The sequence below is a fragment of the Ursus maritimus genome, unplaced genomic scaffold, assembly GCF_017311325.1.
Source record: "Ursus maritimus isolate PB19 unplaced genomic scaffold, ASM1731132v1 scaffold_4, whole genome shotgun sequence".
Classification (NCBI taxonomy): domain Eukaryota; kingdom Metazoa; phylum Chordata; class Mammalia; order Carnivora; family Ursidae; genus Ursus; species Ursus maritimus.
In genome coordinates this window covers 56,224,148-56,243,032 of record NW_024426552.1, presented here as the reverse complement: position 1 = coordinate 56,243,032, position 18,885 = coordinate 56,224,148, and the positions used below count along the sequence as shown (strand labels likewise).

At 39.1% G+C, this 18,885-nt stretch overlaps 1 protein-coding gene across 3 annotated transcripts in view; it reads left to right on the top strand.

Annotated features, from left to right (window-relative positions):
- The window catches only part of BTLA (B and T lymphocyte associated), a 61,123-nt gene extending 49,228 nt beyond the window's left edge, over positions 1–11,895 (top strand). For 2 of the 3 annotated variants that reach the window (XM_040621235.1, XM_008706592.2), the window contains 4 exons: positions 2,040–2,075; positions 3,254–3,394; positions 4,867–4,913; positions 7,724–11,895. In XM_040621235.1, the coding sequence (XP_040477169.1) occupies positions 2,040–2,075; positions 3,254–3,394; positions 4,867–4,913; positions 7,724–7,999 (500 nt within the window). In that variant the 3' untranslated portion in view covers positions 8,000–11,895. The remainder of the gene's footprint in view (positions 1–2,039; positions 2,076–3,253; positions 3,395–4,866; positions 4,914–7,723) is intronic. The other variant, XM_040621236.1, reaches the window with a different exon arrangement.
- The last annotated feature ends 6,990 nt before the right edge of the window (positions 11,896–18,885 follow it).

The following is an 18,885-nucleotide window of genomic DNA, read 5'->3' as shown; positions in this document are numbered from 1 at the left end:
CTAAGAATTAAGTTGGGGCTAAAATTAGGATCAATAATCTGTCTCCCTTGGGGAGGAGGGGCCTGAAGAGAAGAAAAGCAAGAGAGGCTGCTTCTCCCTTGATACCTGTAATCCCTGTGCCCTGGGGGGATGCATTTGTTAGGATCATACTGGAAATGAGAGATAAAGATGGAGTGGTGAGAGGGAAAACAACACAGGAGACATGAAGGGCCTTTTAAGTTTCCCTTTGGAGATTTCTAGTCTCCTAATTTCGTACCCTCCTACCTTTCTTATCACTTCGTGAATTCATGCTCCTGACCAGGGGGATTCCCCAGGACTTTGCTTTGGCCTTCTGCTCCTGTCTGTCGGCAACCTTCAGTCTGGGATTGCCTCCCTCCTATAGCTTCATGAGCATCTCAAACCTTCATTACCTTCCCTCCAAATATTCCAATCAACCAAATGGGCTCTGTGTCTTTAGTATTTCCTATTTTGGTCCATTTCAGCCAAATATCTTCCTAATACACTTAATTTGCCTAATAAATTTCTCCCATCATGCCACTCCTCTACTGAGTCTTTGGCAGAGCATCCTCAGTGCTTCCAATGTTGGGCTCGCATTTAACCAGCATTCAAGGCCTTCCACAGTCCATCCCCACCCACCTTGCTGGATTGTTTCTGGACTCCAGTTTGAGTCTCTGCTCTAGCCCAAACAGCCCTACCTGCCATCACATGTCTTCACCATGCTCCTCTCACCATTCATAGGGCATCCATTCATCTGCCTTCACCTACCACAATTCTGCCCTTCCTGTCAAGCCCAGCTCATTTCCCAAGTTCTTAATGAAGCCTTCCAGGGTTCACCCTGGGCAAAGTGATTTCTCTTTTCTAGCACATTTCATGCCATTTATGTTCTGTGCCTCTCATTTATCAGACATTTCCTTGTACTGTAGTAATGAGTGGAAATGTTCTTTATCCCATGAAGAATTATAATGTCCTGGGAAGCAGAAACTGTGTCATATTTTTCTGGGTCATCCTTGCTTCCTTCACAAAGGCCAAATTAATTATTTCAGAATTGGCTTTGAACTGGGTATGATGTGGTGAAAACAAACATAATAGGGAAAGAGTCAAAGAAAAATTCCTTTCCTTCTGTACCTGGGAATACTCAGTGAACTGAGTACTGAAGGAGAAAAATATACTCTGAAATTATGTTTAAGGATGATGCTTTTCATAAAAACAATGTGGAGGTATGATAAAAAATATTTCATTTTCTCCCCTTGAAATATCTTTTTTAGGGGCTATTGGGAATTTTCCTGTTTTTGTATCTGACTCTCTTTTCCTTTTTATGTTCAAGTTAAGAATTGGTCCATGAAAAAAAAAAGAATTGGTCCATGTAAGAACAGGGCTGTGACAGAGTCAGGGCTTGGATGCTATTGGGAAAGCAACATTCTCCCAGAATGAAGAAAAATGCTTTGCAAAGCAAAGCACCAGGAGAAAAGTTGACTGAGCTGGGAAACAGTCACTGGAATGTACGTTGGCCGCAACTCCATCATCCCCAACTTGCCCTTGGTCAGTCCCTGATTAGGAACTTCACAAGGGCAGGTCGTCTTCCTCTCAGCAGAAAAGCAGGGGTGGTATTAGTGGGCAGGAAGTGAGAGGCACCATCTGTTTCAGAATGATACTCAGCATGTCATCAGAAGCATCCTTGTGGCTCTCCACACTCACCTGCAGCACCTGCTGAATGAACGTCCTGTTTTTCCAAGCCAGAAGGTGACATACAGGCTGTATTCTATCTTTATACTTAAGTAATAGGAAAGAGGGAATCAAAGCAGACAAAGTTTGTATTTACAGTCTTTCTTCAAGCCTCAAAATAAACCCAGAGACTTATTTTGTGACCATCATCTTGAGGTGATGATTTGCAAATTGTCCAAATTCCTTTGAGCTGGGTTACTGGATTCTGTTAGTGTGCAAATATAGGAGTCCTCTCAGAGATTAGCTCTGACTTTGGACACACCTGAGTATTGTTTTTACAACCAATTTTACTTCTTTATCTTGATTTTCTATTTCAGAATGGACTAGAAATAATTCAGAATACCCTCTGATAAGTAAGTATCAAACTATTCCAATAAAATTAAGCAAAATAGATTATTTGGTGGTTGGAAAAATAATATAAGTTGGATTTTCCTAACTGAGTGGATTTGTTTGTATTAGGTTATCTATGTGGGAACTTTCGTCCCTGCTTCTATCCATACCCTTCCCCCAGACAGCTGTGTCTGTCATCGTTGGTAATGACTTGGCTGCTGTCCTAACCCAAGCAGCAGCTGCAGTGTAAACAATGCCACGTTTGTTACCAGTCTGAATTACCTAACCGCTGTTTGCCCAGCCTCAGTAGTCCTGACCACCTTTACCTCAAACTAAGCACATGCGGAAGCAAACAGATAATGAGGTTATTATTTAGGAATAAAAATTTCCTGCATAAAAAAATTTAACATATATACAAAATTAATGATGTGTGATGCATTCTGATATTTTCCTATTCGGCTGCGACTGTTTCTGACGTTTTTTGTGATCTATTAAATTGTTTCATGACTTGTCAGTGAGTTGCAACCTACCACGGGCAAACAGAATTTAAGGCATGTTAACATTGATCATAGCAATGAGCACTGGTTGTATGCCCAGCAAAGCGTATTTGGTGATAACAAAGGTATCTTGAGATAAGAAGAGTACTTAGTATTTGGAGGTCCCAACGAGTTATGAGACAACAAAAAGCCTTTGTGTTAAAGAAACTGGAATTTAGTATCAGAAACATGTTGGCTTGAGTCCCAACTGCAACTCACTAGCTATCTGACCTTGGCCAAACCTTGGAACAATAATACTTTTATCAAGGCATGAAATTGGATAAAAATAATGGCTTCCTTACTTTCCTTTAGGGGTGAATATGAGAGTTAAGTAAGTCCGTGTCAATGAAAGAGTTAGGTGAAGTGCTTGCTGAGAGCTGTTATGGGTATTGTTTTAGAGGGTATTGTTTTAGAGGGGATTAACCCTAGCAGAATAAAAAATTCTTACAAAAAAATGAATTATAACCCAGAGCCACCCACATATGCTCATCAATAAAGAAAGGGTGGGTGAGAACACTGAGGCCCAGTGTTCTTGGGGAAGGCCTCTGCAAGAGAAAGAGAAGCATCAGCTGGAAATCTTTCATTTAAGTTGTAACAGTGCAGAAGTTATTACCGATCCTATTATATCTCCAACTTCCTGTCTTTAACGTTGACTCACATTTCAGATACAACCGGTGCCTCAGGACCACCCTCCACAGAAGGGACAGATGAAAGACAATGGATGCTTTATAGTTTGCTTCCTTTGGGGGCATTGCTTCTGCTCATTACCGGTTTCTACCTATTCTGCTGCCTTAGAAGGCACCAAGGTGGGTTCCATCTTCCAGCTGCTGCTATGTGCCACACATTTGAGGTTCAGTTACTAGAGCTGATTAATTTTTAGTTGGTTCCTGTTGTTTTCTTTCCCAATATTCTGCGAGGAACCACGGATCATGATTTCCTCAGGGACAGCTCATCCTTCCACCAAAAAGCCAGATGAATTAATTCAGGTCCCTTCCTGTCGTGGTGAGGCACGGTCACCACAGCACCGTGCTCCAGGCAGGGGTTGTGATAAGGAGGGCACATGGCTGGGACTTACCCATTCTCCTTGTGTCAATCTTAAGTTTACGAGACAAGCAGCCCTTCTAAACTTTAAGGGTATTGAGAGGGAGGTTGAAATAATCTCTCAGGTTAACATGTCTGATTTGAATTCGTCTCATTCTCTTTTTCACAATCATACCACATCATGCCAATCATACACACCCTTATCTAAACGAAGACCAAATGTCCCCAAAGGAAAGTCCTATGTCTGTATTTTCTGATACCATCACAAACACATCACCCAAAAATAATGCACTTGAAAAATGTGGGTTTGGCTAGGATGGGAGAGGTATGACATCTTAGAGGCAATTTCTTTCTGCTTTTCTAAGAATTCATTCAGAGTCATGAACAGACACTTAGTCACAATAAGAGAGAAATGTGTGGAGAATTCTGATGTAGCTCTAATCCGAAACGCCCCAGCTCTCTCTCTCTCTCTTTATTGTTCCCTCTCTGCCATCTCCTCCCACCCTTTGCCACACTGGCAGCCACAGCGTAGCTACAGAAGTGAAGCTAGACAGAGCATCCCTTATTTCTGCCACAAGAGAAATCTTTGTCTGGGCAAAAGTGCTTCTGGTGTTTTGTGGTAAGGACTTCCGGAGCCCAGAACCTTCTCAGAATACTGAGGGAATCCTCTGTAACCCCAACTTCACATCTGCAACTCCAAGACTCTTTCCATAGTCCCTCCCCAGCTTTCACCATCTTTCTTGAGGCTGCTTCAGAAAACTTTAGAAAAAGAGGCAGGGATAAATCCTTTGACCTACCACATCTGGAGTGAACTGGGCCATTGGAGATCCTGGCCCATGTAGGTGAGGGGACAGCAGTGTGTCTGACATCGAGTATAGACTATCCCCAGAACAAGGATTTCCAACGTGTTTAAAGTGATGTACTAGATCCTGCCCCTTCTTCTTGGACATGCCGTAGGGCTCTCTGGAGTAAGAAGCAAAGAACCAGTGAACAAAGTGAGCAGCGTGAATGCACACAAACTGAGGTGTATGTGCCTTGCTGGTCACAGCAAATAAGCCCAAACTAATAATAACACTGCCACTGGCATGCAGGTGGGGACGCATCCCACTTCTGCTCTAGACACTGCAGATTCCAGAACCCATACTCTTACAGGGAATTGGGGAAGAATTTTGTGTTGTTCTTTACCCTTCTTGGTTTCTTATTATTTTTATTTCTTATTTTTCTTTTTTGATTCCAGCAGAACAAAAGAAGCCTTCTGATACAGCAGGAAGGGAAATTAACCTGGTATGTTCTATGTATCTGCTAAAACAAATGCGCTCTATGTTCTACCATGTTCATCGTAATATATTATTTTAAATTTAATAAGGCTATGTAACACTCACCCTGTGCGGGGAACTGTCCAAATGCTCTCTATGTATCGACTTGCTTTAAAAAAATTGTGTTTATTTTACATTTACCTCCATCTGCAGCAAAGATTCTTCAGGATTAACAAGACTCACAATAAGTGGCCTTTTGGAAGGGCATGAGTGGCCGTGTAGACCCGAAGTAGAAAAGTCAGAGACTGGATTATAGAACCTTGGCTCTGCTCTTGCCCTATTATGTAACTTCAGGCTATTCATTTATTCTTACAAAAAATACCTTAAAGTCTTTCTGGAAGAGAATTGAGAGTTAATGAAAGAATGAACCGTAAATTAACTCATAAAATAATGTGTGATTTCTTCCTAGATCACTCGCAGATAAAGAAGCCTGACCAGAAGTCTAGTTATTTTGCAAAAGTCTTTCATAATGTGTGTGGGCTCATCAAGGAAGAGACCTCCCAGGCAAAGCCTGGGCATTTCGGAGGCAGAGCCAAGTTTTCTTACAAGTTCTTGGACTATAAACTTAGGCTTTTTTATTTGGGTTCAATGTTGTGTAAATATTGGAACTCAAAAAAAAAGCAAAATGAGGCAATACATTTCTGAAAACATTTTATGAAGTTCTTTAGTTAAAAGCAAATAGTCATAAATGAGGTACAGCAAAGGAACTTGTGTGTGTGCGTGCATGTTCCAGGGTGTAAGGGTAGATAAAGACATAGTAAACTTCTCAAAAGTTCCAGAAGTGCCAAAGGCAGATATAGCCAATAATTTTACATATAATACTAAATGACACTCATCATCCCCCAACAGGTTGCCCATTTTTAAATCAAACCAAATGCATTCAATTTCGTAAACTTGTATGAAGTTTTTAGTAAGTGGCAGTAGGCAACATTGTGTTGGGTGCTAACATTTTGTTTCCTCAAGTAGGAAAATTCTCTTAAATGTCGTTTTCTTTCTTCCTATAGTGAACACCAATGAATTGCATTCTGTTACAATCAGGACTGAGATCTATGAAACCATTTAAAATGATAATCTAAATAGTTTCTTGTTTGAGTTAAGCCCAGTTTGGTTAAAATGTATTTCTTCCTGTGTAGGCTGGACAAATTATTTATGAGCTGAAGTTGAATTCAAGAGGGATTCTGTGTGTGTGTAATTATTTGGGAATTTTGTTTTAAGATGTCTGTGTCTTTCACACGAATTCAGAGCTTTGTGCTATTTGAGTTGGCCAACACTTCAGAAAATAAAGTGATGTCATATTAGATCCTTGAGACGAAAGCTTTCTTAGGAAGGGACTTACATTAGAACCAGTGGAATAGAAATCCAAAGGAGCAGGGCACCTGGGTGGCTCAGTCGTTGAGCATCTGCCTTCGGCTCAGGGCGTGATCTCAAGGTCCTGGGATCGAGCCCCACATCGGGCTTCTTGCTCTGCTGAGAAGCCTGCTTCTTCTTCTCCCACTCCCCCTGCTTGTATTTCCTCTCTCACTGGCTGTCTCTCTCTCTCTCTGTCAAATAAATAAATAAAATCTTAAAAAAAAAAAAAAAGAAGAAGAAAAAAAAAAAGAAATCCAAAGGAGAGAAAGGAACTGGTAAAAACATGGCAGGTACATATGAAAGACAAGGTTCTCGTCTTAATCCGTAATGGTCCCTGGAGGGTAAACGTACTTGATTACTAAAAAACACTCAGCTATGTATTTTTTAAAGTGCTTTGTAAACTGTAAAATGCCATACAAATATAGAGTAGGAGCGCTGCTTTGGTGTTTGTCATCTCTATCGACCACAGTATGGCACACCAGCTTGTGGCATCTACCCCTTTGCTGAGGTGCCACAGGGTATGGTCAGCCACAGAGCACCATGTTTTCTTTAGCCTCTTTCATTTTAATTAAGTTTTCCATGGAAACCAGCCATCTTTTGGGAAGAGAGCCAGGTAATTGAGTTGACAGACATATATATTGTAAAAGCACAACAGGGATCTTGTTGATATATTGAGGATTTATGGCTATTTATTAGGTCATGTGACAATTTTCTTCTTCAGTGCTTCTCTGGAGACTAACCAGGCTTCTTCGAGTGGAGGTTGGGGCACTTTTCAGCTGAGCCAAGAGACTGGGAAGGGTAAAGAGATTCCTGCTTCGTTCAATCATTCAGTCTTAGTGTTATTTCCTGGGCAGCCACCTCATTGGAGGGAAGCGGAATACTCAGCAGCTAATGCTTAGCTTCTCGGGATAGGGCCAGACATGCCCTTGTGGTAGAATTCTGCCAAGGAGGAGTAGGAGATATACTACTTCATATATAAAATGGGGACGACAAAGGACCTGACAAGGCACGTAGACTGTCAAAGACTGCGGACTTGATGCCTTCAAGGAGTTAGGCCAAACTTCAAGAATATAAATTGATTGACAAAACTGGTATATACAAATTGAAATAACAACTCTTAGCATTAAAATGGTATCTTCATTTTTACCAGGTAAGTTTCTTGTATAGCTAGAAGTGTTCTGTGACTTCAAAAGTGACTAATAAAAAAGCACAAAATAACTACTTGGGAGGAACATAGTGGTCCTAAGCCTTTCATCTTTTAACAAGTAAGAATCTGCTAAAGATGTAGGTGTCAGCAGCAAATGTGAGGAAGAGTAAATTATTTCTGTTGGTGTATTGATTCAATTTAGCATATACTCATAGTTTGCTAACTGAATGCACTATTGCATCCTTAGGTGGTAGTTAAAACAATCTTCTTTTCTCTTATAGGTTGATATTCCCCAGCCCTTTAGGAGTGAGCAAACTGAAGTGGGAACCAGGCAAAATCCCCAAACCCTGCCATCAGAAACTAGTACTTATGATAATGAGCCCTGGTTCAGGGTCCAGGAAGAGTCTGAAGTTTATTCTAACCCATGTCTGGAGGAAAACAAGCAGAGCGTTGTTTATGCCTCCCTGAACCATTCTGTCATTGGAATAAACCCCAGACAAGCAAGGAATGTGAAAGAAGCACCTACAGAATATGCAGCCATATGTGTGAGGAGTTAAATTTGGTCTTAACCTCCAACCAGTGATCACTGAATGATCAGCATGTCAACACCATTATCTGAGTCCAACAAAACGTCAAATTATATTTTTCGACCTGAGAAGCTTCACTTCAAGGAGGTTCATGTTGGTGCTTGGGTCTTTAGGGTCCATAGGACAAATAACTAAAATTTCTCCCAAAAAATTGTGAGGGAACTTTTTTATATTATAGCCTTGAACAACAGCACAAAAAGCCTTCCCTCCAAAACTGACTAGTATTATCAGTAGCAGGGTAGTAGAACATTTAAACTTGTCTACATTTTACCCAATGTACAAAGTTAGTGTGTTTTTTGGAGGGTAAGAGACACATGTAGGCAAGAGAGATTTGTGTTGTCTGGATTAGTTCACTACACTCTCCTGACAAAGAAAGAATGTTCCAATTTGACTAACCGTCAACCAAGTAATGATAGTATGTTTATTTCTGGCCATTCTTCCATGATGAGAAATTTTCCTCTGTCAATCTCATACTGGGGTTTCTTAAATGTAAAGAAGAAATCATTTTAGACTTGATATATGAAAAGAATGGAAAGAATAAATGGTGCAATACAGATGTAGAACACACCAACTAATGTAGAGCAGATGTTCCTCATCCCCGACATGGTTTTACCGACCCTGTTACACTGCTGAGCCAACACAGGTGGGAACGGAGCTATTAATGTGTGGTGCATTTATAAACAAAGTTGTGATTCAGTGTTTGGGTCACATGGACTAATGTATATAAATGTGACATAATGCTGCTAAGTTAATATCCTTGGGGGTGTCTAAATAACCATAAAAATCAGTGAAAATAAGTATCGTCCAGCAAGTGCAGATTGATAACTTAAACTGCCTCATGGTTGACCTGAGAGCAAATGAAAAGCTCAGTTAATGGAATAGAGAAAAGTCTGGAATATTTAGTTGGCCAGTACAGATCACCGTACTTTCATTAAGCACATCTGTATCTTGCTGCTCTTCTTACTAAGGAATCAGGGCAAATCATATATAACGAAGTGGTACGGCTTCATAACAATTCATTTTAATGTGCTATAGTTGCAGCCACTTGAGTACAGCAAGAGGAGATGGTTTCAAAGTTTCTGAATTTCCAGAGTACTTGAGTCTAATTATTTCAAAAATAGCCTACAACTTTATTCAACAGCTTGAGGCTATTAGGATTCTCAGGTGCTGCTACTAAATAAAGCAGTACACCTCATACCAAGTGGACAGCAAAGGTTGGGATCCATTTGAACAAATAGGTGAGCTGCTGCACAAATGAATGTGTGTGTGGGTGTGTGTGTGTGTGTAGAAGGAAGACTAGGTGACTTACAGAAATGGTAAAAAGAGAAACTGACAAAATTGACATTCCATTTCAGTTTCCTAAAAAGTTCAGAATACTAGAGCAAATGGACCATTAAAGAAAATGTATGAAAATAACATTTGAAATTAGGAGGATGGAAGTATGATATCCCATAAAGATAAAACTAGGATTTTGTGGTGGAGCTTTTCTTCTGTAACAACACTGGCATTAAGCTTTTGCCCCTTAGATTGGGATTGTGGGTATTGCTTTAGAGTCACTGTTATCAAGCCAGTGCGATAGCGCCGTACCTGGAATTTTGAGCAACTCGTTCCAGGTAGGCTCTTTCAGCCAAGCTGCATTTATAAGCAACTACGTACAAAAGATATATTAGAATAACTGTTTGCGGTATTCTTAAATATAGAAACAGGAAGTATGGGGAGGATACATTTAGCTGCCCTTATCAGATAAACACACAGCTGAACAGTTCCTTCATAATTTTCTTAAATTTAAGCAACAAAATATTTCTGTCTATTGTTTAGGATATTCCTAGCATGTCTTATGGTAAAGATAATGTTGATAATGATTTCACCTCTACAAATGATTTATTCTTACATTTGTACCATGCTGCCCAAATCCCAAATCACTTATGTTTTTACTGCTTCTTAATAAAAGGTGTCAGAATTATATAGGTATTTCCCAAATAAATCTATTTCAGTATTATTTGCATGGCTTATTTCATTAATAATAAGGTAATGAATAGTAAAGTTATTAAAACTTATTTGGAATCAACTTGGTATTAGCTTTTGTACTAAAAAAATGTGAAGACATGAAGTAGAAAAGTGATTCTCAAGCTTTATGGTACTTAAAAACAGCCTCGAGAACTTGATAAACTGCAGATTACCAACTCCTAGCACTAAGAAATTCTCGTTCAGAAGATCCAGAATATATGCTCTACAATCTTCACCATTGAAAGACACCCCAGATTATTTAATTCAGGTTTCCCAGTGTAGAGGCCAGTTTGGTATATGAGGTTTATTTGATCAGTTTTGCCTACCAATCAAGACTTTTTAGGCCCCAGAATTCTCTGGCCAGATTCTTTCTCTCTCTCTCTCTCTCTCTCTCTCTCTCTCTCTCTCTCTGTGTGTGTGTGTGTGTGTGTGTGTGTGTGTGTTTTAAGAGCAGTTTTGGGTTCAATAAAGGTGAGTGGAAAGTACAAAGAATGCCCATGCATTCCCTGCCCCTGTGCACACACAGCTTCCTCCATCATCAACATCCTGCACCAGAGTGGTACGTGGTACATTTGTTACAATCAAGGAAACAACATGGACGCATCCTTATCAACTGAAGTCCATCGTTTACATTAGGGTTTACTCTTGGTGTTTTAATTCTGTGGGTTTTGACAAATGTATGGTGACATGTATCCTTTATTATAGTAGTATACAGAATAGTTTCACCTCCCTAAAACTCTTCTGTGCTCTACCATCCTTCCCTCCCCCCAAACTCCTGGCAATCACTGATGCTTTCACTGTCTCCATAGTTTTGCCTTTTCCAGAATGTCATATAGTTGGAACCATATGTAGCCTTTGACTTCTTACACTTAATGATATGCATTTAAGGTTCTTCCATGTCTATTTGTGTCTTGATAGCTCATTTCTTTTTAGCACTGAATAATATCCCATTGTCTGGATGTAACACAGTTTATCCATTCACCTACTGGAGGACATCTGGATTGTTTCCAGAAGTTGGCAATTATGATTAAAGTTGCTACAGTTGTCCCTGGGCAGGTTTTTGTGTAGACATCAGTTTTCAACTCATTTGAGCAAATACCAAGGAACATGATTGCTGGATCATATGGTAAGAATATGTTTAGTTTTGGAAGAAACTGTCAAAATGCTTTCCAAAGTGACTGTATCATTCTGCATTCCCATTAGCAATGTACGAGAGTTCCTGTTCCTCCACATCCTCATTGGCATTTGGTGTTGTCAGTGTTCTGGATTTTGTCCATTTTAATAGGCGTATAGTAATATCTCTTTGTCTTAGTTTGCAATTTCCTATTAACATATGATGTTGATCATCTTTTTATATTCTGATTTGCTACCCATGTATCTTCTTGGTGAGGTATCTATTCAGGTCTTTTACCCATTTTTTAAACTCGGATGCTCGTCTGTTTATTGTTGAGTTTTAAGAGTTATTTGTATAGTTTGGATAATAATCTTTTATCAGTTATGGCTTGTGCAACTATATTCTCCCAAGTTTATGGCTTGTGTTTTCATTCTTTTAATGGACATCATTTATAGCATTTATTTGTTATGTTTGCTGCCATATTAGACTCTGGGCTTCTTATGAGTCAGGATTAGGTTACATTTATCTTTAGTTTCTTATCCCAGTGTATAAGAATACAGCACACAGTATAATTAAATAATGTTTAAAGAATGCATGATATTGTTTGTGAAACAGGTCATCTAATCCCTTGCTACTTAAAGGATGGTCCTCGAACTGGTAGCATGGGCATCCCTGGAGAGTTGTTAGAAATGTAGAATTTCGGTCTTCACCTACTAAATAAAATCCTGCGTTTTTCACAAGAAACTCAGATGATGTGTAAAGCTTAGCTTTTATGAACCCACATCTCCCCACCAGGAGTCAGGTGTGGCAGGAAGCCAAGTCATTCATGACAGACTCATTTGGAAAGTTCTATTTTAGGCAGGAACAGGAAGAGCCTCACCACCCAGCCCAGAAAGTAAAAATGGTAAGTGAGAAAGAAAACATTACTACTTTAAAGAATGTTTGCCTTGAATTTGAGAACACAGGAACTGAAAATCCTGTGTTAGAAATCAAGTTACAGGTTCAAAAGCAAGTTCTGGGGATTGATCTTTAAAATCAGGCCTTATTCTGAAGTTAGTCAGGGTAAACATTCCATGGGAATCGCTTTATCTGCAAACAATCTATGACCACATACTAGGCACCTACTAGTTTGTTAGGTTCTGAAGTGACATGGTTGAGAAAGATTCCATTACTCTCATCACTGCTTATAGCATAGATGAATGAGGTAGAAACTGAACCAAAAATATAATCTGCTAGCTGAATTTTTCTCAGTCCTGTGTCTCTACAGGTCCTTGACCAATTGAAACATAAAGAAGTCAGATTGGGGAAAAGATTAACATTAATGGTAATGGTAAATTGGTAAGCATGGCTTGAGTCCAAAGACAGCATAAGTTTCCTACCAGTTCTTCCACTTAAATCCTGCTTGCTTCTGGGACTTATTTATAGGAAGAGCTGGTTTAAAAAGAGATACCCAACCAGCCATGTGGGAGATGTCAGTCTCTCTCAAACTTCCCTAATTGCAAATGAATGAGAGCCAGGGATGTGATGACAGCCTCCTTTGCCTTGAATGCCAGGGCTCCTTCCCAAGGTTAACGCAGTTAAAAGAGTGAGAGGTTCTGTCCATCTCTCCAGTCAGTTAAATCGATGCTCTTTCTATAAAGAGAAGTCTGCAAGAGGGTAGATCAGCGGAAGACTCTATTTCAGAAGTTAAAGTAAGAATGGGAGGCAAGAACATGCAAAAGAATGAAACTTGACCACTATCTCACACCATACACAAAAATAAACTCCAAATGGATGAAAGACCTCAATGTGAGACAGGAATCTATCAAAATTCTAGAGGAGAACATAGGCAACAACCTCTACGACATCGGCCAAAGCAACCTTTTTCATGACACATCCCCAAAGGCAAGAGAAACAAAAGATAAAATGAATTTATGGGACTTCATCAAGATTAAAAGTTTCTGCACAGCCAAGGAAACAGTCAGAAAAACTAAGAGGCAGCCCACGGAATGGGAGAATATATTTGCAAATGACACTACAGATAAAGGACTGGTATCCAAGATCTACAAAGAACTTCTCAAACTCAATACACGAGAAACAAATAAACAAATCAAAAAATGGGCAGAAGATATGAACAGACACTTTTCCAATGAAGACATACAAATGGCTAACAGACACATGAAAAAATGTTCAAAATCATTAGCCATCAAGGAAATTCAAATCAAAACCACACTGAGATACCACCTTACGCCAGTTAGAATGGCAAAAATAGACAAGGCAAGAAACAACAATTGTTGGAGAGGATGTGGAGAAAGGGGATCCCTCCTACATTGTTGGTGGGAATGCAAGTTGGTACAGCCACTCTGGAAAACAGTGTGGAGGTCCCTTAAAAAGTTAAAAATTGAGCTACCCTATGATCCAGCCATTGCACTACTGGGTATTTACCCCAAAGATACAGACGTAGTGAAGAGAAGGGCCATATGCACCCCAATGTTCATAGCAGCAATGTCCACAATAGCTAAATCGTGGAAGGAGCCGAGATGCCCTGCAACAGATGACTGGATTAAGAAGTTGTGGTCCATATATACAATGGAATATTACTCAGCTATCAGAAAGAACGAGTTCTCAACATTTGCTACAACATGGACAGCACTGGAGGAGATAATGCTAAGTGAAATAAGTCAAGCAGAGAAAGACAACTATCATATGATTTCTCTCATCTATGGAACATAAGAACTAGGATGATCAGTAGGGGAAGAAAGGGATAAAGAAAGGGGGGGGTAATCAGAAGGGGGAATGAAACATGAGAGACTATGGACTATGAGAAACAAACTGAGGACTTCAGAGGGGAGGAGGGTGGGGGAATGGGATAAGCTGGGGATGGGTAGTAAGGAGGGCACGTATTGCATGGTGCACTGGGTGTTATACACAAAAAAAAAAAAAAAAAAAAAAAAAAAAAAAAAAAGAATGGGAGGCAAGAAAAAGAATGATTTTCTCCTAATTTTGGTAAGTACTTGATGGGTGTTAAGTTACTAGAGGAAGTGACAAGATATGAGCCAAATTTTAGCTGTAATTGTCATCTAAAAAGCATATAGGTCGTTACAAAGTGCTTTCTGTATATTATACAAAGCATTTTATGCACTGTGAGAGCTCAGTTGCAGCTATTTTTTCTTTATCCTTCTTGGTTGGTCAAGATGTGTGTAACTAACATGCTGATATGGCCATACACTTTATTTTTGTTTTAGACAATATCATTATAAATCTATTCAAGTTTTAATCAAAGTTTGACATTGATAAATAATTTTACTTGAGGTTAAAAAAAGGAGGGTCAGGATTGGCTAGGATTTCATTAGGTTAGAAACCTCCAACTCTCTCAAACTACCTTAAAATGGCTAAAAATGATAATAACACCAAACTGGACAACCACAGGTTGAATTGTTTTTCAAACTGGGAATTTGTGTTTTCTTTGAGTGACACTCTATGTAGAGATTGGAAAAGATGGGATATCAAATTTTATTTGAGTGATAATAATGTTCAGTATGTCTCTCAAATTAAGAAGTGTAAATTAAATAATATTATCATGAATATCTTCTAAGGAAGTAATCCAAGTAAAGTTGATTCATAGTGGAGCTATAGGCTATAGGTTGACTGCTATATTAAATTGAGTCTTGTGCTCCAGGGCTTTCTATGGCCCATAACCAAGCATTAATAATCACTAGATAATATTTTACTTCTTAAAATTCTTGATGATCTCTTGACAATAATAATGTTTATCCTAGCAGACATTCATTATTTATTGAGTACTTGAGCATTGTTCTAAGCCTTTTAAATGTATGACTTGCTCAACTCACACAATTGCCTTATGGAGTAGGCAGTTGTTGTGCTCATTCCACTGATCAGAAAACTGAGGCACATAATGGTCAAGTAACATGTCCAAGTTTACAGGGCTAATAAGTATTAGAATCTGAATTGCAACCCAGCAGTCTGATTCCAGAGCCCATGTTCTTACTGCAGCGTCAACTCAAAGAGCAGTGGAGAAGGATTTGGGCTGTTCTGGACTCTGATTCCTTAGATCTGTCTGCTGAAGCTGACTCAGAAATGTTGGATTAATCCCTGTAATCCCTATGTTACCTTGCATAGCCCGGCAATGCTTTCAGTTCCCAGTTATCAGTTCTGGGCCATTGAGAGAAGAAAGAAATTATACTGGGCAAGGATCTCAGACTACAGTGGAGAGAATTGTACAGATGCTGATGTCAAGGACAGTTCATAAAATGATCATCAGGGTAAGTACACAAAGGAGGATACAAAAATGGACAGACTATAATGAGGATGTCAGTAATCCAAGTAACAGTGACCAGAGACTAGGCATGGGGTAGAAGACTAGCACAGGGCCTGGCAGTATGAATCCAGTTGGATCTGAGCCAATTGCATTTGAATACAGGAGTCTCTAACATTGGTCTTACTCAGGCCTGGTCCCAGAGCGGGTTGGGCTTAAAACCGAAGATAAAGACAAGTATGCAGACTTGTGTGAAATTGAGGAATTAGAGAATTTGGAGGTTGCTGGCAACAGTGACGGGGACAGATATGGGGCTTGGGCAGACCTGACTTTTCTCATCACAGCTGCATCTCCCCTCCCCCTGAGAAACATCAATGTGTTAGAAAAACTAATCAGACAAACAGTGATGAAGCAAAGAAAAAAAAGGCCCAGATGCTCAGGAGTAAAATCATCAGACTCCAAAATTTCAGTTAAGGTAAGTCTCACCACGCCTTAGTTATAAAAGCACCCTAATGGCCTTGGGGAAATCAGAAGGTGTCCCGTTTGCTAAAACCCACATATCACAAAATGTCCTAGTTGTAATCTCTTTTAGCTGACTGTTTTTAAAATATGCTGACCTCATGGTATATGATTCTCCAGGAGGCCAGAACAACCTCTGAATTCAAACCGTCTGCTGGGCTGTGTTGTGTGTGGAATGCACTGCCCTATTCTGCATTGCAAGTGTCTCCAATGCCTTACAGCATGTAGTGGGTGTGACGTATCTACACACATAGGCACATACACGCATACATAGACATAGACATAGACATACAAATATACATACATACGTAATTTTGTTAAAAAATGAAAACAAAAAGTAATTTTATCATTTATTAATATAATTTATATGGCTACCTCTTGGTGGGGGAAAAGAACAGTGTAGAAAAGGACGGAAGTGAGACTTTCAGTGACTGTACCTTGGTATAGGGTTTTAACTTTGGAATCACGAAAATCAGTTGCATAGTTAAGTAATAAGAATATATAAAGAAAAAAATGGTCCCAAATTGAAAACAGACTGAATCAAGTTTATGCATCAGGTTGATAACCATGCATGCAGAATAATTACGTCGTGACTTGATCAGTGTTTTAACTATACATCCCCACAGAGATTATAAGAACAGAAAGAACCATATAGGAATTTTAACCTGCATTTGGTATTTTTTCATAGTTACATTGATATTGTTGTTTTAAAGATAAATATGTGGGGGCACCTGGGTGGCTCAGCTGGTTAGGTGACCGGCTCTTGATCTCAACTCAGATCTCGATCTCACAGTCGTGAGTTCAAGCCCTGCATTGGGCTCCACACTGGGCATGGAGCCTACTTAAAATAAATAAATTAAATAAATAAATAAATAAATAAATAATTTTTAAAAATAAATATGTGGATAATATAGGATAAAGCAAATATATAACTATGTTAATATATTTAGAAATAAAGCTTCCTTATACAACAAAATTTAACACAACAATAAAATTAAAGATGTTCAGAATCCTGAAATCCAAGTTTTGAGTTGGAAGTCTAAGCATAAATTCATGATTTTTTTCTGTTAAAAACTATTTCAAATCTGACTACTGAAACAAAACAACATGAGAAATATGTGGATAAATATAAAACACATTTGAAATCCTTTTTTTAATTTCTGTAAAAGATAGCTGACTGTTGAAAGAAAAATAATAAAATGAATTTTATAGAATATGAAGAAGTAAAATATAGGGCAGTAACAGCCCAAAGAATAAGTAAGTGGTAAATGGAAGTATAAAAATACAGTGTGATAGGGCCCCTGGGTGGCTCAGTTGGTTAAGCATCTGCCTTTGCTCAGGTCATGATACCAGAGTCCTAGGATCGAGTCCCAGGATCGAGTCCCACAGTGGGCTCTCTGCTCTGCGGGGAGTTTGCTTCTCCCTCTGACCCTCCCTCCTCTGGTGCTTTCTCTCTCTCATTCTCTCTCTCTCTCAAATAAATAAATAAAATCTTTTAAAAAATACAGTGTGGTAAGTTAAGGATGAAAATTAAAATCTCTAGAGCAGGGGAGCCTGGGTGGCTCAGTTGTTAAGCGTCTGCCTTCGGCTCAGGGCATGATCCCAGGATCCTGGGATCAAGCCCCGCATCAGGCTCCCTGCCTGCTGGGAGCCTGCTTCTTCCTCTCCTACTCCCCCTGCTTGTGTTCCCTCTCTCGCTGGCTGTGTCTCTCTCTGTCAAATAAATAAATAAAATCTTTAAAAAAATAAAATAAAATCTCTAGAGCAATCATTAAATATTATTATAATCACTAAATATTATTATTCAATAAATAATTCTAGCAAAAGAGCCAATAAAGGAGATTAAAAATAGAATATTGAATACTCAGTAGAAATCAGGAAAGAAGGAAAAATGGACAGAAAATATGTGGGGCAAGTAAATACAAACATTACGATAGTTAACGTAAGCCCGATTCCAATTAGTAGTCAGAAACTTTCAAATTGAAAAAAAAGCGGGGCTTTACTGTATGCAGTTTAGATCAGATACACTTTAAATAAAACTACATAGGTTAAAAGTAAAAGGGTAGAAAAAGATATCACACGAACATCAATCCCAATAAAGCTGAAAAGGCTGTATCATCATTGAATGTACAACTCAAGGAGTTTGTCAGAGATAAAGAGCACTTCATAGTAATTTAAGAGTCAGTCTCTCAAGTAAAAAGGATGTTCTAAATGTGTATGAATTTAATAGTTGAGCTTCAAAATACACAAAACAAAAACTGAGAGATTTAGATTAGCAGTAGACAAATCCACAATTTAAACCTCAGTTGAGAACCCCTGGAATCGACAATAGATCAATGAAATAGAAGAGAGAGCTTACAGGTAGAGAACAAATGAAGTCCTTATATATGAAAATAAAGACTAAGATATCACTGGACCTCCTATATTCCTAGCACTAGGAAAGGCATAGTGAGTCTGCTGGTCTATCAGGTTTGGAATATATTTAATCGACATTGGGGAAGCCATTGAATGGTTTGTGAACAAGGCATTTACTTCAACCTCTGTGAGAATTGCTATAGTCTGAATAGTTGTGTCCCTTCAAATTCATATGTGAAAACCTTCAACCTCAAAGGTAATGATATTAATAGGTGGGACTTTGAGAAGGTGATTAGGTCATGAGGGTGGAGCCCTCCTGAATGAAAGCAATGCTTTATAAGAGAGACCTCAGAGACATCTGTGGCACTTTCCACCTAATGAGGATACAATGGGTAGTCTGCAAGCTGCAGACAGCCCTCACCCAACCATGCTGGCACCCTGATCTTGGACTTCCAGCTTCCAGAACTGTGAGAAATTGTTGCTTATAAGCCACCCAGTTTACGGCATTTTGTTAGAGCAGCTAAAGGATGTTTCATACAAGATAATTATCCCCATTTATATGTATATATTCAACAACAGGAAGTGTCAGATGCCCCTTTCTCGGTA